At 36.9% G+C, this 20,607-nt stretch overlaps 1 protein-coding gene across 3 annotated transcripts in view; it reads right to left on the bottom strand.

Annotated features, from left to right (window-relative positions):
- The window catches only part of LOC122790711 (von Willebrand factor A domain-containing protein 5A-like), a 1,391,420-nt gene that overhangs the window by 735,524 nt on the left and 635,289 nt on the right, over positions 1 to 20,607 (bottom strand). For all 3 annotated transcript variants that reach the window (XM_044058264.1, XM_044058265.1, XM_044058267.1), the window contains exon 11: positions 14,402 to 14,516. In XM_044058264.1, coding sequence (XP_043914199.1) covers positions 14,402 to 14,516 — 115 coding nt within the window. The remainder of the gene's footprint in view (positions 1 to 14,401; positions 14,517 to 20,607) is intronic.

Here is a 20,607-nt window from a genome sequence, read left to right on the forward strand (position 1 = left end):
GTACTCTGCTCGACATGGAGAGGGAGTCTATTCCACAGAGGGGGGGAGTCTTTGGAACACAAATCTATCCCGCCAGCAAGTTGTCACAGAACAGGTTGAGGCCTTGTGACGCATCTCCTAAATGTTTTATCCCATGCATGGGTCCCTTCAAATTATCTATGGTATGATGGTATGATTGGACTTAAGATATAAATCAACCATGGGATGGAACAGGTTCATTTGAGGACAAGAGAAAAACTGGCTACGCTCTAAGTGGCCCGCAAAGGAAGCTAGCCTAGTACTCATCTATGAACCTATTCAAGTATCATCACTACATCCCTTTCAGGTCACAGCATGGTCACACTCAGTATAAAACGCAGACCTGATATCAAATTTTGTTCCTTAGAACACTGAGTTCTTTAAATCTTACTTCAAAGCTTTTATTCTTTAGCTCAATAGAAGTTTCAAGCCAGCCAGTCACTCATTGATGAAAAGTTCAGAAAAATACATAACCTAGAATCTCAGTATAAAAAGTTGATTGGACCCTCTTTTGTTAAAAAATCGTAATTTAAATCATGTCATAAAGCCCTACAATTTCCATGACAAATGGGAATGTATTTTTCTAATCAAAAACTTTACTTCCTACAAATTACTGTAAGGGTAATGTCTGGAAACAGTGCATAAAATGATGACTTTTATACTGAGAAATAGTCAAGGCGAGGTTGTAACTAACCCACAAACTATATCATGACCAAAGAGTACAAGTCCTTGTTTGTTCAAAACTCTACCCCCCCCACCCCCAGTGCTAATAAGGCAGATAGCTTTATAGCTGCATCAGCCGCACTGTAGATTTTTGAAAATGAGATCTCAGAGATGGGGGTCCAATTTCTAAAGATGAGATTTACTCAGCTATTACTAATCTGCCACCAGCTAAAGCCCCAGGACCAAATGGCTTTAGTTCTGACTTATGCAAAGCTTTTAAATGTGAGCTTTGCACTCTCATCCCACAGCTTTTTCTTTGCAGATACAGAAACTATGGGCTATTTTCCCATTAATTCTTCTCTAGTGAAGGTCATTATGTTTCCTAAGCTGGGAAGGAATAACATGGAAATGTCAGGCTGACCTTACAGTTGCAACTCAGGATCAAATATTTGCCAAAATATTGGCTACCAGACTGGAACACATTCTACCTTGAATATTGCCAAAGAATTTACTTAAACACAGGAATGGGAGTCTGGATGAGGCCTGACTTTGGTTAAATATTCAGAAGCTTGACCAATACAATAATGTTTGGACTTTAGATATTCTGAAAACTTTTAGTGTGTTGGAGTGGCATTATATATGGAAGGTTAAGTCTACTTTCTGTTTTCCTTTTAGTTTTACATTACTGTATCACCGCCTACAAATGTCACTAAAAGCACTCAACAAGGATGTCCACTCTGACTTTCAAGATAGCTGCACACTGAGTAACAGCTTAATTCTAGCTCTCCCAGTTTGAAAACAGAAATGCAGCAGAAAGCCAGTGGACCTGAATTTCTGGGTAAATTTCAGCAACTGGCTAGTAAGTGCACTGCCTGGATGCCAGAAAAAAAGAAATACTGAGGACCTCAAAGAAAATCAGCTACAAAAGGTGTTGAAAAAACACTGACTGAGAAAAGTACTGCAGCTGATTAGAAAAAGCAGTGCAATCTCCAGACTTGACCTCCAGTAACCTAGAGGAAAGTATAAGGCAACTGCACACAGACCTGACTAAAATAAATAAAACACTGACAGAGTATATCAACTTAGACAATAAAAGGCTGAAAAAATGGAAGAAGCTTTAAAGAAATATTCAGATAAGGTGATAAAACTGCAAAACTCAGAGGAAGAATGGCTGGCTGAATACGAGACTGCACAAAAAGAGATCTTTCAAAAAATAATAGCATTAGATGACAGAGCAGGTAGGGAAAACCTGAGATTTTCTGCTGTACCAGAGTTGGAAGGAACAGACTGTATTAATTTTATGAAAGCATGAATAAGCAACTGGACTGGTATTCCACAACAAGAATTGTTAACTGAAAGAGCACATCATGTGTATGCTCCAAACCTGGCTATGAGAAGAAAATCTACACCTTTAAAAGTAAAGATGAAATCTTACTAGCAGAAGGAGTTGATTCTGAAAAAACTGTAGCAGAAGGACAAAGTACTAAAAGTGGGAGGCAGCATACTTGTTTGTGAAGGACTACTCACCGTACATCAGGCAGAAGAGCAAATTTATTCCATTATTCTGGGAATGTCGAGAAGCAGGCATAACATTCAAACTGCTGTACCCAGCTATCTTCAGAATGTTTTTCCTGGAGTTTGTGACAAGATCATTTTTTGGTGAAGTACATGCCAAGGAAGAAATACAAAAGTTTGTCCAACAAAAAGCGAGCTGTGAAACAGAAGGAGATTATGCATCTTGTTCTTCTGGTAATGAAGACCACAGAAAGACCATGCCAGTGAGACCTTTTCCAGTGCTTCAATGGCAATGGAAATGCTTGAGAAAAAGAACAAGGCACACGAGTTGACTAGAATAATTGTGAGTCCACTGGAAATGAAGCAGAAACAGGGCTTGGGAGATGGAGATGAACAGGAATAGAACAAGAAAATCTGGAAATATCGGACTTTCTTGGACTTTGTTAAACACGTCTTTAGGTCATTAATGTTTAGAGAATAAAATCAGTAACTTGGAAATTGACAAATGTGGAATTACAAAACAATAACTATATTTGTGAAACAAGACAGAACAAGAAAATCTGGAAATATTAGACTTTTTTGGACTCTGTTAAACTTGTAGGGAACTCTAATCCATATGCTCTACTTGATGTCATTATTATTTGTAAAAATACTCAGGAGAGGGGAAGAGGAGAGAGGAAGTTAACTGTAAGCAAAACATTTGTTTTCTCAATAGTACTATTTTTATATTGCATTATTTTCTTTGCATGTTATAATGTAAAGTTTTCTCAGTTATTTTTAAGTGTAATAGGGATACTAATGTAAATAGGTACTCCTTTCTTTTTCTTTCTCCCTTCCTCTCTCTTTCTCTTTGTTCAATTTTAATAAATGAAGGCACTGCAATGTAAAAAAAAAATCTGGATAAAAGAGCACGGCAAAAGGAAACTTAGTGTGCTTTTTCTCATTCTTGCATAGGGGAATGACTGGGCTAAGGCCATTAGCTTAATCTAGTAACAAGCATTAAGAGAAAGCAAATAAGTGAAAAAAATATTGACTATTGTAAGGCTTTTTTTTTCTAGTAAACAACAGTATGCTTGGCAGTTTTGTGTCTGGTTCTCATGTCTCTAGCAGACAATCTGATAAAGAGAAATACCTTGGAGAAAATGTTTTCTGAAAGCATTCAAGTGTTTTCCCAGCTAAGAGAGCTATAAAGATAAGACAAAGCCAAACACCACTTAACAGAACAACAGGCTGTACATAAAGGGTCTTAGCAGGGATAACTTTTTGTTTAGCTTATCTCAAGTCTGTGTGTGTGGCTGTCAGTTTGGAACATTTGATCCAAGTAGGAGGATGAATTTTCAATATCTGAAGATATACATAGTTTTTGAGTGTTATTATTAAGTTGGGGATATGTTTTCAATAAAACAAAAATTTGTGTAAGATGTGGCATAGGCTCAAATGGAGATGACAACAAACAAAATCTGCCAAACAATATATGCATGTAGCCCAAAAGCCTGAACCAGACATTCAACAAAAAAAAAACTGTTATACATAAAATGTAGGAATAATAATTTTTTCAAAAATATGATGCTTTCTGTAATGTCTTTAAAAGTTAGTGGTTTCAAAAATAAAAACAAAAAATAAAGAGTAGTAAACTATATTAAAAATGTAGAGTGCAAATAGCTATGCTACAGGAGACAAACTTGGAAAGAACTGAACATGTGACTTTGGTAAAGAAAGGTTTTCAGAATGGTTATTCAGTGGAATACCTGGGGCAAAGGAAGAGAATAATACTTACATTAAATTGCAAGAGGAATTCTAATAGTGACATAAGAGGACAAAAACACAATAATGGTAGATTTACAGTACTAAGGGGCTACTGGTAAGGGAGGAGGATTACACTGGCATGCATTTATATTACACAAAAACTGCCATAATGGAGCTTAAGAGAATTCTGAGATAAATAATCAGCTTTCAGAAAGGAATATTACTTATAGGTGGGGACTGGAATTTGATTTGGAAAAGCGAAGATGCGTCTGGGGGCTAAGCTACACAAAATTTACATTTCAAAGGAACATGTCCATTGAATTTAAGGTCTTGAAAAGCACCCAATAACTATTTCAGATCATGCTTCAATAATAACTAAAATAAAAACATGGGGTAATGGCACTTTCCCACTTATCTTTTGAAAAGAGAGGAATTTAAGGAATGGGTAGTGGAAATTATTCAGAAGCTATTACAGGAGATAGATTTGTTTTTGTAATATAGCTAGGGAGTGGGATAAAATTAAAGGGCAGTTTAAAAACAGGGTGGAAATAAAAGAAAGGGAGATGTGGTTAAGATGCAACAAGAATTACTCAGAGGGACTGACAAATGCAAAGCAGGGGGAATCCTACAGAACAAGAACAGGAGCAACTGCAGAACATTAAACAGAATATAAGGGATTACCTGGATAATATGCATGAGCTTAAAAAAAGACTGCTGTTAAGCAACTGTTTTTTGATAATAACTCTACAGCACAAAAACTTTTAGCACAACAGCTCAGGCAACAGAAAGTAGAAAGGGATGTCACTAAGCATAGGGGGGCTATAACAAGAAAGATAAGGGATCATGTAGAAGTATTAGAAATATTTTGGAAATTTTATGAAAGTATGTATAATGTAGAGATGTATGGAAATCAAGAAAAAGTGCAAATAGAAATGTTTATGGAAACATTAAAAATGCCAAGGCCAGAGGTAGAGGAGGCTCAAATACTAACAGGTAGTTTAGGAGGACATGAGATAAAATGGTGATGTATAACCAATCTACAGGAAAATCCCTATGAATAGATGGCATTTCTGTGGAAGTTTGGCAGTCAGGAGGAAAAACTGATAAAGATACGGAAAGTTTTGTTTAACAGTACTTTAAGAGGAGGAGAAGTATCAACATCTGGAAGAAAGTGGTGGTAGCTGTAATACCTAAAGAGGGCAAAGATCCATCAGAACCAGCTTCATACAGGCCCATTATAATACTAAACCATGATTATAATGCATTTAATGGCAAAAGTGATGCCAGAATTGATGGATATGGATAAATGTGGTTTTGTAGAGGGAATGCATACATTTGACAACATTAGCAGAACACTGATGATCCAGAAGGAAGCAGAGTGTAAGAAAATACCACTGTTGTTGGTGGGTCTTGATGCAGAGAAAGCATTTGACAGAGTAAGTTGGGAGTTTATGAGCAGAGCAAAGGAAGCATTTGCATTCCCAAATAGAATTATAAGGCTGATTCAGTGGATAAATGAGGGATCAGATGTGAAAATTAAAGTGGTGGGGTCCTCTCTGATAATTTCTGGTTGAGCAGAGGAACCAGGCAGGGGTGTCCTCTTTCCCCTTTGTTATTTGCATTATATTTAGGACCACTGGCAAAGAAAATGAGGGACTCAACAATTCAAGGGTATAACTGGTATGTCTAGAAAAAGCTAGCTGTATTTGCAGATGACTATACCTGACAAAACCAGAAAGGGACATTACAGTGTTGTGTTAAGACAGCTTCAGATCATTTGTGGATAAAAAATTAATGAAGCTAAAACAAAGGCAACAGCGGTAAATTATGTATCCAAAAACAAATTGTTTCAGAAATATCCATATTTATGCGGACATGATAAAAAGTATTTAGGAGTATGGATTAAAATGATTCCAGTGTGGCAGCTAAGGATATGTAGGAAGAGACTAAAAATGTAGTACAAAAACTGAGAAAAATGGAACCTCTGTTATATGGACGTCAATAGTAAAATACAAGCAGTTAAAAGGTATTTATTCCCCTTAGTCTTATACACAAGTCAGGCATATTTTTAATCAACCAGAGGAGTTGTGGATAGCAATTAATAAAGACCTGAAGGATTTTATCTGGGAGGGGAAGATGGCAAGAGTCAAGTGGGATAAGCAGATTCTTCCACCAGAACAAGACAGATGGGGATTATCCAATTTGATGGGGTATTTCACAGCAACATAATTAAAGCTCCTATACATAAGCAGAAGCAATATGATGTGGTATTTCACAGCAACATAGTTAAATCTCCTACACATAAGCAGAAGCAGAAAACTATAATTCAAAGTGGAAAGGGATGACGATTAAATGGGGTTAAATCTCAAGAAACAAGGAGAGACTGGAATTTTAGATGAAGACCTTTAAGGAGAATTACAATAATCATACAGAATATTACATTTATAAAGTAGTAGAAGGTCTTCTAAGAAAAAAGCCAACACAGGAATGGAGAAAGGAGGTTCTGCTAATAGGGATGACTGTAATTAGGGATACAGGCAATAGGCAAGAGGGGGCTGGAATTTATTGGAGAAAAGTGACAAAGGAACCAAGGTATTGGGAGCAAATAACTAGAGAGGGAAATGTAACTGAATGGGAATATGCCAAGAAATTATATGGACTGCAAGTTAGAGATTGCCTTCCCTATCAAGGATTGATATCAGAGTACAGGCAAAGAGAAAGAAATGGTGGGGTCCTAAACAAAAGACCAGCACTGGTAGAGTTTTTAGTGGAATCTAAAAGAGAGGTTGCCGTTAAGAAAGGAATAATTAGTAGAGCATATAAAATATTGCATGGTAACTAGAATAATCCATCAGAGGAAGTTAGAAAGGACTGGGAAGAGAGATTAGATAAGTAATTCACAAAGAAACAATGGCGAGTAGATGTATGTCTCCAAAATACGCAACAAAGTCTAGAAGATTTAGGATCTTTGCTTGGAAGTGTTTACATAGGTATTTTTATACCCAAAGTAGAATCCAGAAAAATTTTCCTCAGGTAGACAGCAAATGTTGGAAGTGTGATAGGGAAGAAGGAGATAACTGGGAACATATTTTCTGGGAGTGTAATGAGTTGGCAGACTTTAAAGATTCCCTGCAGACTGCTCTGTCAGAGATACTCGGAATTGCCTAGACATAGTAAGGCCTTGCTAAGTATAATTCTGGTGGCTGCCAAAAAAGCAATTACTGGAAAGTGGAAATGAAAGTCTAAAGGTTTGGTTCCCTTGCTGGAAATTGCGAAGATAGTAACAGAGATAAAACAGGGATCTTTAAAAAGGGGTAGGAGCAAATTACATGGGAAAAATGGGAACCGTCAAGCAATACATGCAAAGGAGGAACGAGGTTTATTTATTTATTTATTTATTTTATTTAAATTTGTTGACCAGGAGTGTCCGACTGGACGTAGGTCCATTTTCAGTGGAGGCCCAGGGAGAAAAGCTCCACAGTAAAATAAACAGACAGTAGTTAAATTAGATTACATAGCGATTAACAATTTAACATAGCAATTACTTACAACATATTTACAGATGAAGAACATAGTACATCAGTAGACAACTAGAATCTTTATGTGTGAAGTACATAACAGACATTAACAAATGTTACAATGAGAAGTTCCTGCTGTATAATAAGTACTAGGCTTATGAGCATCTGAGCTTGCTATAATCAAGGTAGTTAGTGGAGTGGAAAGAAAGGTAGTGGTTGGATGGGGTGGATGATATTAGAGTGGGAGTTGCAAGGGCATAGCCAGCATGTTTTTAGGTGCTTTTAGTAAAGTTTTGAAGTGGGTGCATGATGGTACAGAGGTAATTGTGGGTGGGAGTGAGTTCCATAATTTGGCTATGGCGCAAGAGAATAGTGCTTCACCAGCAGAGTTATTGGCTTTAGTGATCTGCAAGTGATTTTTGTTGCTGGATCTTAGTGGTCTGGTGGTGCAATAGGGTTGGAGTAGATTCTGGAGGGATGGGACATTTAGTGGATGGTTTACTAGTTTGTGGGCGAGTGAGAGTTGATACCACTGAAGGAGGTGAGGGAGTTCAAGCCAGCCCAGTTCAAGTGAGAGACAGTGGTGACTACGGTAGGATGCCCCTGTGGCGAATTTCGCAATTTTGTTGTAGCAGGTCTCTAGCTTGTTTAGATCACATTGCCTTAGGTTGGTATACATTGGAGAGGCATAAAGTAGGGTGGAGATAAGGTGGGAATTTGCTATTGAAATCTTTGCTGCTTTGGTGAGAAATTGCTTATTTCTGTATAACGCTCCTAGTTTTTTTGTGGACTTTTTTTATGGTCATGGATATGTGAATGTCAAATTTTAGTTTATTGTCTATTTCCACTACTAGCAATTTGGTGTGTTCAGTTGGGTATATAGTGGTGTTGTCTTTTGCTGTGATGTTAAAGTGAGAGTTGTTTTGAGTATGTTTGGTGGGTTGGAAGATGAGTAGTTTAGTTTTATTTGGGTTGAGTATTAATTGGGCATCGGATAACCATGTTTCAACACAGGAAAAGGCTTCCTGTGTGACTTTTTGCAGTTTTGATAGGGACTGGGCTGAGCAGATGATGGTCGAGTCATCTGCATATTGTAGGAGTGCACCATGTTTGGTGGCAGAGGCTAGATTATTGGTGTAAACAGAGAAGAGTAGGATGGCTCCTTGGGAAACCCCTATGGAGACAGGTAGTTGGGGAGATATGTCATTCTGCCATTCAACGGATTGTTGGCGGTCAGACAGGTAACTCTGAAACCAGTTGGTGACTGATTGTGAGAAGGATAGGTTATTGAGGACAGAGATAAGTTGTTTGTGTGGGACCATGTCAAATGCTTTAGATAGGTCTAGGAAAGTAGCAGAGGAGAGATAGCCATTGTTTTTATGCTGAAGGATAGTGTTAGTAAAGGACAGTAAGGCAGTGGTGGTGCTATGGTTTGGTCGGAAACCATGCTGAGTACTGGAAAGGAGGTTGTTAGTAAGGAGGTAGTCTGAGACCTGAGAGTGTATGCATCTCTCTAGTATTTTGGAGAGTGGAGAGAGAATAGATATGGGGCGGTAATTGGTTAGTTCTGCGGAGGGTCCACCTTTGTGGAGAGGAATTATATGTGATACTTTCCACAGTGTGGAAACGTAACTTTCTGACAGAGATTGGTTAATCAAGATGGATACTGGGTAGGCCAGAGCATCAGCTGCGATTTGTAGGTATTCACTTGGGAGGTTGTCTGCTGCTAATTTGGTGGGTTTAAGTTTAGTTAACAGTTTTTTTTATGTTGGAGGTAGGTACAGGAGAAAAAGATAAGGCAGTGGGGAGATTACTAGTTGAAGGTGTGGGTTGGAGGGGAGGGGGGGTTGTGTTGTTTAGCTAGTGATAGTATGGTTTGGGTGAAGTGTGTGCTGAATGAGGTAGCAATATTTTCTGAGGAGTGAGGGATGTTAGGAGGAGGGGTACTGACTTTACCTGTGTGGAGGATGGAGTTTATGGAGGACCAGAATTGTTTGGGGCTGTGTTGTGAGGAGTCTAGGGCAGACTGGTAGTATTGGAATGTGTCCTGTTTTATTAGCTTTTTGACTCTATTGCATAGTTCTAGGAATTTCTGTCTAGCTGAGGGGGTTTTGGTTTTGCGCCAGTGCTCCCAGGCTTTATCCCTGTTTTTCACTTCTGACTTAGTGGTTTTCTGTAGCCATGGGGAGGGTTGTGCTTTGGTTCTGGAAAATCTTATGGGGGCATGGTAATTAAGGATGTTCAGGAAGGTAGTATTAAAAAATTCAACTGCGTCATCTAGAGTGAGGTACTTTAGAGGAAGCCAGTTACATTCTTAGAGGGATGAGATGAATGTGAGTGGGTTAAAGTTAAGTTTTTTACGTATTTGACGGTAGATGACAGGTTTAGCTTGGTATAGGTATTTTTTGAGTAGGAACGTTGGGGAGTCATCACTGAGGCTATCTGATAAGCAGCCTGTTATATATGACTGGGGGCTCTTACTGACTAGTATCCAATCCAGGGTAGTGTGCTTGCTGGAGTTTTTATTTATCCTGGTTGGCGATTGGACTAGTTGGGTGAAGCCATGAATGTGTACATGATGGGTTGGATTGTTGCCAGAACAGGATTGACAGTCAATATTGAAATCACCTAAGATGATAGTTTCTTGGGGGAGATGGTGGGTAGACCAGCTGAGGAGGTTTTCTAGTGGAGGGATGTTTTGGCCAGGTGGAAGTAGCATCCAATTATGTTGATAGTTTTGTTTTGGTTAATTTTGAGGTTGGTATATATTATTTCTTCATTGCCTATTTGTGGAGCTGATGATTTTGAGATCTGGATGTTTAGATGCTGTTTAAATATTATAGCTACACCACCTCCTTTTTTTTAGCAGGTCTACTCTTAGTATGTGTAACCTGTAGGGAGTATTTGTTCACTGGTAATGTGAGGTTTTAGTCAGGTTTATGTCAGGATGACTATATCTGGGGAGTACAAGTCTATGGTGACATGGAGTTCATGGACTTTGTTGGATATGCTTCTAATATTTAGGCTTAGTAGAAGGAAGTCACTTGGCTTTCTATTGGCTGTAATATGGGAGAAGTTGTGGTTTCTAGTCTGATTATGAGGACTGGGGTTGGAGATGGTAGGGCCAGGGTTGGGGTGGATGTCTCCACTTAGGGCTAGTTTTGATATGCATGAGATTATTAGTTTTCTCAGTTTTTGAATGTGTTTGTTTATAAGGGAAACTTTATGATTGTGCTCTGTGGTTAATAGGTATGGTGGGAGGGTTACTATGTTAAGTTGTAGGGATGCTTTATGTTTGAGTAATATAGTTGGTAGAATATGTGGGGGTGCATAGGGATGGTTCTTGAGCTGGTGGGAGAAGAGCTGAATGTGGGTGAGACATGAGTGGTGGTGTGAGTAGTAGTACAGTGGTAGTGGTTGAGTGGGGGAATGATGGAGCTTTGGTAGGATGTAAGATATGCAAGGAGAGTGCATGCAGTGAGCATAGGAAATGTATGCTTGTACATGTTAGTTGAGGAGGTCTGATAGTAGTGGGAAGATGGAGGAGGTAATGTTGGGTTAGCGCTGTGGTTGGCTATTGGAAAGATGGGAGGGGTTTGAGTGCAATAAAAGTGGGACCACTGGGGGTGAGAGGGAATAGGGGCAGGGTGGAGAGCGAAGCGGGTAGAGACCCTGTTAGTTGCTTGTATGAGGGGCCTGGAAACAATCACAAAGCAAAGACAAGTATGTGTTAAGAAACAATCACAATTGACCAAGGACTGCTCTGAAACTGTAAGTCATATCTTAATTTATCAGGTGGAAAAACAGGATAACCTTGTATCAGTAGGCTACTGTGGTCATAGTTTAAATTAACAAACACACAGTATTGATCAGTTATGGATACTATCTGCTAACAGAAGGGAATAAGAGAAAGTGGAAGGTGTGTGTGTGTGTGTGTGTGTGTGTGTGTGTGTGTGTGTGTGTGTGTGGGTGTGTGTGGGTCTGTGGGTGTGTGTGGGTCTGTGGGTGTGTGTGGTGGTGGGGAACTGCTTACAAGCCAAAGCAGAGTGCTCTCCAGGGGAAAATGAATATTGGCTCAAACAGGTAGACACATACTCAAAGGTAACTGTAGCTGCTTGCAGACAGTTCAGACCCGGACTGCGCATTTCTTACAAGAATGTTAAAGGTGGTACCGCAGTTGAATACTTAAGAGTGGTGTTAGGTCTAGAAAAGAAGAGTACAGAGAGGAGTAAGCACTTTTGAGATGGTAAATATATATTATAAAGATTATAAAAAACACACTGAGCAAATAGCTACCGCATGCAGGACAATGTCTTGAAGCAACTACTTAGTATATGCAGATACTGAGCCAATTGGAAGAACATTAGAAAAAAAATAAAATTATTAGATTATTATTATTAATAATAATAATATAATTATTATTAGAAAATAAATAAAATAAATAAATAAATAATACATGCAGAGGAGGAACGAAGTTTAAAAGCACGCAGGATTTGAATGATAATGACTGGATAGATTATAAGTGATGTATAATGTTTGCATCTACAATTGTGTCAACATGGTTTGCAGTGTATAATACTTGCAATTTATTTTCATTTATATAAATATATGATTGCCTTTGTCATACGTGATAATTTAATAAAGATGTTTCTTGTTTCAAAAAGAACAAGGATGTCCACTCTCCCCTGTAATGTTTGCTTTCGTCTCCCTATCATTAAATTACATGTTAAAACTACAGTTTTTAACAAAACGATACAGCTTTTCTAGAGATATCCAATCTTCTTTATGGTTTACCTTTGACTAGATTGTCCAATTACCATAACTCAACACATACTTACTACAAATCACTGACTATACCAACATATTCTCGTCAATCATGGCTTTATATTAACTATAATAAAAGCTATGCTTTTTCTCTTTCTGTTATAATATTTATAGAAGTAAATGTAATGTTTGTATTCATGATAACAAAATGATTTATTTATGCATCCACTTAACATTGAACATATCTAAGACTACTGAATTATCACGACAAATGCAAAACCCTTACTTTCTGATATTTATAGGTGTGCCACTCTGATTATCCCTTTGTCAGTAAACTACTAAAATGTTAATTCTCACTATAGTTTAATTTATTTTAAGATATCTACATGTGGCCATTTCATAATATATAAAAAAACTACAAATTTTAATATCAAATTTTCTATGGAAACATACATATATACATCAAATTAGCAGGAGAAACTTGTCTATTGTGTTGCTTGTACATGGTGGCAATATACAAGAGTGAGGTGTGACAGAAAACCCATTTGATTCACTATAGAGCTTGTAGTCACTGTCTGTAGAAAAGACAGCAGCAACAGGGAGGAAACAGTACATTTGAAAATCCTAATCTTCAGATATATAACAAGTCTATAGTCTGGTGGAACTGGGTTCGCAGTAATCTGATTTACATTACTGATACTTTGGATGTTGCTAAAATCCACTGATACCCTTTTAAATGGCAAGGAGTAGTGCTGTAGAAAGGAAAATTATACTGGAAGTAATATTTACAATTATAATCTTTTCTTCAGTTATTCATCGACCTTTTTAACCAATATCACATTACTTACTTTTATTGGCCTTTCTTTCTGAGGAACGTAAATCATAACTTCTGAGGAACATTAACCATATTTGTGTAATCTTCAAATTGAAATGAATTTACACAATATTACAGGTGTAAGATGGGAATATTTTATTTGATATTAAACAGAGATGGTCTAGCATGCTCAGGTTAAGCATATCTGAGAAGAGCTGTCTCCAATTTCCCATCCCCAGTGCATACATAATACTCTTCCCACCTTTGCCAACTTTTCATGGATCAAATTATATACATTACGGCATTCCCCAGCAAGGTTAAAAGACAGGAATACATCTCCACATGATACCGGATGGAACTGCAGTCTGTCTAGCAGTTGGCTTAGAATATTTAGGAGGTGTTAATGAGCCATTTCCTGTGGTCCAGTGGTGCAAGTTTGATTCCCTCAGCCTCCATTGCGTAACTGTGTGACTTTGAGCAAGTCACTTACCCAAACACTGCTCCTGGACAGATTTGGAAAATGGTCCATGGAGGTCAGTGCTCAACTCCAGAAAACAAACAGACAAATCAATAAGTACTGCTAAAAACAATTTACATGTGACCTGGCAATGTCCATGGACTTACTCCAAATGGGTATTATCATTGGAGACATTAAATGAGCACTAAGGAATCCTTCACTTGATAATTTATATGTTCCGCATTGGCTGCTGAGCACAAAATGTTATGTTAAGATTATCACACTACTATAAAGTATTTGATGAGTGTTGCGACTGCCTCCTTTTAGCATGTATTTTCAAATACTAGAAGACATTTGAGACAGAAAATTGGTTTGCCTACCTTTTCTGAAGTTCAATAGACTTAGCAACTGTTAGAATAATATGCCAGATATGAATAAAAGGAATGAGTATTATCTTACATTTTTGTTTTGCTCATATCATCTATAATAGTTTTGTTTGATTTTAATGAGGCCAATGCTTTCCTTTTTACACATCATTCTTTGAACCATTACGTTTAATAAACTGCAAATGTTTATATATATATATATATATATATATATATATATATATATATATATATATATATATATATATATATACATATACACATACATATACACATAAATATACACATACATATACACAGTAATGAATGATTTTGTACTTGCTATTACTGTGTTTTTCAATTAAGTTTAAAAAAAATTTAAATGAAGAAGAGTCAGATTATAGTGTCAGTTTTATTGTGTGGAAGAAAAGTATTCATGCAAGAGTCTCATGTTCATCTAAGTAAAGGTATACATAATTCTTTTCTTTTCATTTCTAGAATATTATTGCTCTCAAACATTTTGCTAAAAAATTCTAAGTACCTTGGGCTGCATTCGTTCACTCCCAGTGATGAATTCTGCTGTCCCATTAGCAGCTTTAGCAATCCCTTTAACCAGAGCAGTAGAAGCCCCCTCACCAATTCCAAAAGAAAAGCACCTTTAAAAAGGGAGAAAAAAAAGAAATGACAGTTAACCCATAGCATCATTCTTCCTACATTCCAATTACATTGAATAATACTGAATAAAATCTTTGCATTGTATGGAATCCACATGTTTGAAAGCCATATAATGTACAATGTGTTTCTGTGCACCTTTCAAATTTATTTTCTTGAAATTTCAAAAGGCTGGACGTTGAAGAAGGGAAAGCAAAGCACCAAATGAAAGTATTCAGTAAAGTAAGTTGAGCAGGTACGTACAGGTACTTCATAATAAGTGCAGTAAAGTCAGCTGTGCTCATAGCTTCCTCTGATTTGAGTTTCTCTGTTAGCCTCAATAGTGTATCCTTTAGTCAGCCACAAGAAGTGTCTAACTCTACACATAGCTCTCTAGAAAATTAAGAAATCAAAAGAATTCCTATAAATACCTGTGCATGAAAGGTGGAAAGAACATCCAGCCTAATACATACAGTGAATTGCTTGCCATTAATTATCTGCTATTAAACAGGGTGAAGACCTAAGTTCTATTAACTCGGTCATTGGTTACAAAACCAGAATCCACTCTTCTTTCTTAGCAGTGAAATACTTTGTCTCTCCCAGTCAGCTTGATGGGATACTGGGATAAAGCCCTGAATATGACCATGACAACCTGGGTCTGAGTTCCAGCCCAGATACTGGAAAACACAGCTGGAGGGATGGGAATGAAAGGCCAGCACCAGTTTGTCCAGTTTGGGGAAGGGAGGCAGTCTGGTCTACTGCAATAGTGAAACCCTCCCCCCAACAAATCCTATGTGTTGCAGCAAGGCAGTATAAAGTACCAGGCACAAGCACTTACAAAACAGCTACAGAAATAATTCATTTGCCAAGACAATGTAAGGCAGGACAAGAAAAAGCAGGATCGATGAGAGTGATGCCATCACTGGAGACATCATATTAGTTCTTTAGTTCGTGGGCAATTAGATTCCATCTCACCCTCAGTTATTTGCCCATTCAGGAGCAGCCCTGACTGGTGGTATGCTGGATCCTGGATGAAAAGTGAAAGGTGGGGCTCCAACTGACGGACTGATGGTCAGAGCATTCAGGGTGAAATATTCAGTTCATGTAGCAACATGTCTATAATGTCAAACTATTAAAACAAGCAGATGACTCTGCCACTCTTTGTGGGAACACACTTCAACACTCATTTCACAAATGCAATACTCCATCATCTCTCTTTTCTGACAAATAATCTAAACTAATATCAAATGAAAAGAAAATAAACCTCATGATTTTAGCCATGCAGCCAAAACAAACCACATAAAACATTTTCAAATCAAATTAAAGCTGACATTGAAACAGTACAATCCTACAAAGACTTAAGGGGTTACAACTGACAATAAACTTACTTTAAATGATTATGTTAATGCCACTGTAAAAGAGACAAACTGACAACAAACTACTTAAACCAGTGTAAAAACACTAACAATACTAAACAAAGCACTTAAGGTCAGGCAAACATCATGGAGTACAAATATATTTAGTACTTACTTATTTATTAAAGAATGTTAATTATTATAGACATTTTGTAGATGATGGTACAAAAAATGAAACTGATGAATATTTTGAAACATGTGGACAATAGCAGTGATTTTCTGGAATACACTATAGGAAGCAGAGGTTTAAATATTCATTTTTAGATAGTAATCTTATTGTAAATTTTGCAGAAAACTATTTTGAAAGTAGTATATACAGAAAACCATATTTCATAAATAATTATTTACATTATTCTAGTAATCACCCAGCACACAGATAAATATACCAAGGGGACAAATGATTAGGGTATTAAGACTAACTAGAAATTAAGTTAAGTTTAGTGAAGGAATTCAAGAAATTGTTTAAATGTTTTGTAGCAGGGGGTGTAAAAAAGAACTTTTAGTAAAAAATTGCTGAAGAGATAAACAGTAAGAGAAAAGAAAAAAATCCACCTATTATTGGAAATGGGTTGCAGGTAAAGTTAAATAATAATGTAATTAATAATAAAAATAGCTTTGTACTAGGTCCATGAACAGTGATAATATAACATAAATTTGTAATAATTGGAAGATTTTAAGAGAAAATACTGAATTACAACAATTAATAGATGAAAGTCCTCACTTTGCATCTAAAATTCATTGTCACTGAAGCAAACTTTGCAAACGGGTCATACTTATGTAAAAGAGCTTTCCCTGCTTTTGCACTTATGTCTCTAATGGATACAGACAACCTGTAAATTTCATCTCCCAAGCCCCTGCTTGTAAATATTTCATTTTCCAAGCCCCTTCTTACACTTATCAAGGGTATCAGAATTTGTCAGAGATTTGGGATGCATGGACAGGCTTAAAAAGTCCCTTGTGGTCATTAGTCTAGTAAATACCTATGAACAGAAAAGTCAACGGGTACTTTTAAATGTGTTTTTTATGCTGCTTGTAGGTTCATATATGAAGGGTCTTTCACTTATTTAATGCACAATAATGAGACAATAAATATTAACTATAATTGTAAATCTGCGGGGTAGTACATTTAAGTTTATGTTCAAAATGTAATTATTCTTATATAAGTATGACAAAAATCCTAGCAAAAAAAATTAAACAATGTGTTTATGATATTAAGCAGCAAAATGATATAATGCATCGTAAAAAGTATGTAAAGAAAGTAAAAAGTTTTATTTTAGTGTGTCAAATCACCTATCACTAAATTACAGGGGAGGTAACTTTAAGACTAGATTAGAAATTAAAGAAACTTTGTGGCAACCTAAACTTCAGGCTGATAAACTTCCGGGTATTAGAGTATTAATACCAAATGTTTTTTTAAAGGATAGAAGATGTTTTATAAAAGATTTATAAAGAAATATTGTACGAGCAGGAACATTTATTGTTTATTATATATTTTTAAAAGGTGTATTAATAACTTTTTTTTTATTTTTAATTAATTGATTCAACTGGGTCATGTGACGTGTATAAAATTCATGTTTTTGAGAAGTTTTATTCATCCTGGAGAAGTCATATTTGTGGCAGGATGAAAGTGCTGCATATATTTGTACTCCATGACTTTTACCTGGCCTCAGGTATTTTGTTCAGTAACACCATTGTAAAAGACCCATATAAAAGGTAAGGTACTTTTTACAGACTAAATAAATGGCTAACTTCATGCAAAAAGGATTACATTGGTCAACACTATGCTAACACTGATGTACCACTAGTAAGTTGAACAAGACAAAAAACAAGATGGTACTCAGCTATTATCAAATAATTAACATTTCAGTATAGCCAGAAAACGTAATTCCCACATATGCACAATCCTAAAAAATGAAATGGATGTCATTCAGTAAAATGCTTCCCTTTTTCATTTGCACACAAACTTTTAAACACTTGTCCAATACTAATGTCATTAATACAGTGATACTTACATAACAGACTTCTGTAAACCTCCAATGCACATATATCACAGACCCACAGAAATTAAACAAAACTTGAGATAGAGCGCCCAGTTTTTCGAAACTAATGAATAGAATGCACTACTAACCTCTGTAAGAAAAAACTCCAGCAGAGTTCACTTCAAAACTCTATGAAAAACCCACTGCAATATTCCCTTAGCATCCTAAGATGTGGTGTAACCCAAACACCAGTATTATAAAATCCACTGCAAATGCCCAGCTATACTATAATACTGTTAAACTCGCACTTAAATACTTAAACTATTCTATATTTTCCAGAATAAATCTTGATTGTCTATGTAAAAATCTTATAAACTGTTTTAAGTTTTTTACTAACTTTGTTTTAATGAAACAGCCGCGGTGGTGCAGCGGTAGCGTTGTCGCCTCACAGCAAGAGGTTCTCCCGTTAGCTTCTCGGCTGGAGTGCCTTCTGTGTGGAGTCGCATGTCCTCCCCAGGGTCGAGTGGCATTCGAAAGACATGTGTGAATGGGCGTGCCTTCGCTGCAGGTTGGGCGTCGGGCTGGCACCTCAGCACCGTAAAAATAGACTGCCAATCATTAGTGGACCGAAGTTCCGCTGTGGCAATCCCTAACCAGGAAAAGCTGAAAGAAGAACAACTGTATCTTTTGGAGCTTTTCTCCCCGGGCCTCCACTGAAAATGGCTCTGTGATTCACTGGACTTTCCCAGTCAACAAATGTCAATAAATAAATATTTAGCAATACTAATGCAACAAAATCTCAACAAAACAATACTAAAAGGCATTAATGCCAAAAACTATAAAATCTCAAACACACAATACTTAAGATTAAACTAACCATAAAAGAAAGACAGTTTATTTTACAATCAGTTTAAATAACAAAATAAAATAAATGAAACAAATGAAAAAACAAAAACCTAACAATGACATCAGACATAATTTGTCTGAATAGTGATACTGTCAGGGAAAGGTTTTTTTTGGAAGGTATTGTACAAGAATGGGGTTATGGTCAGCACTTATGATTAAGGCAGTGCCAGGAGGGAGAAGATACCTCAAATTAGCACTTGAAAACTGCTGTATTTCACAAGTGCTTCTGATGCTGAATTAAACTCAACAGTAACATTACAGTAATACTAAAATAATGGGTAATAATACAGACTTCGTTCACAGGGTCCTACACAGTGCACATCTGCACAGATGTAGCAGTTTACACATTACTGAGATGATGCAGACAAACCCATCCAATGTATTTGTTGTCACTGCTACACTTAAAATTCTGTTTGTTATTCATAAACAAGATGCACTATGGAGCAGGATTAGTGTACCGCAGCATGGTATAACAAAGCCCTATGTTATTCATAACACAATCTACACCACAGGGTATGACATTATATACAGTTTTAATCCACTGTATAAGCAACATACTCCATTCATGGTACACCTATGTAAACAACCCTCTTCCTTCCTGTATGTGATTTAACAACCCTACACAATCAGAGTACCAGCTGGTCACAAAAGGGTAACTTATGGAAATCCAACTACACAGAATGCAATGCTGTAGCAACTGGCAATGCAACAATCCCCCTCCCTTGCTAATATGCTGCTCAGGGCTGAACAACATATTAGCAAACTTAAAAAAAAAAAGAATTCAAAGCCTCCGCTACATGGTAAGAAAAATCCTACCAGCAAGTGATGTCTGCTGTGGTACAGGCAACCCTGGTATGACAACTAACCACTACCCCATCCCCACACAGTGACAATGTTGAACTCCTGCCAGTTGGAGCTTGCATGGCAAAATATGTCCTTATTACCATAGTATATGTGGCCCTGTGCATGAGTGAAACATCTTTTTGAATTACTCATAGACATGATAGCAGAATACAGCACACCAAGAAAAAAATGTATTTAATACAGTATACAAAGTTTGCCTTACTAAACAGCATTTCCTTGCTGAGCTATGATGCTATGAAGCACAGCACAGTGCAGCAGCCGTTAGGCTGTAAAAGGGTGGGGATGAACAGTGCACAGGAGCACCTACTACACAACGGTATCCTACATGCTACTGTGTGTAATTCTTATGCAGTAGGGGTGCTTTGTGGGTGCCCACTCAGATCTGCAATCCATGTCTATGAATTATAATCTTGAAAGGTAATATACTAAACATAGTACACAGAGTGCTTGTATGCCTCTACACATTATGTTTAGCAATACCAGGCCCATCTTTTGTGTATTTGTATCGAATCTTTTAAGTTTTTATGTTTTGCTGAAGCATCTTTTAGGATACTGATGACAGGAATACTAGCTATTACGCTTTTAGGGTGCGTGTAACCTTCCGCACAAAACAGGTACAGACTTGGCTTTCTAGACTGCCATGTTTCTAAGATGAAAACATTTAGGGAAGATTTTCAGAATTAATGCTTCTTCTAACTGTGAAGGATGGAAACTGACTGAGGGAGCTGAAAGGGAGAGGATATTCTGGTGAAAGTATTAAAAGTATGTAGCCTGGAGTAAAAACAGAAACCCTTAAATACGGTTACTTTATTAAAAGACCTTTGACATTTTGCATTTCCTGTTGGGTGTATGTAAGAGTATATGCAAAAACAACCTGCAAGGTATTACTGATGTAGATTTCCGTTAAAGAAGGACTAATGTAAATATCAGTG

The sequence above is a fragment of the Protopterus annectens genome, chromosome 16.part0 (assembly GCF_019279795.1).
Source record: "Protopterus annectens isolate FY-2018-M chromosome 16.part0, PAN1.0, whole genome shotgun sequence".
Classification (NCBI taxonomy): Eukaryota; Metazoa; Chordata; order Ceratodontiformes; family Protopteridae; genus Protopterus; species Protopterus annectens.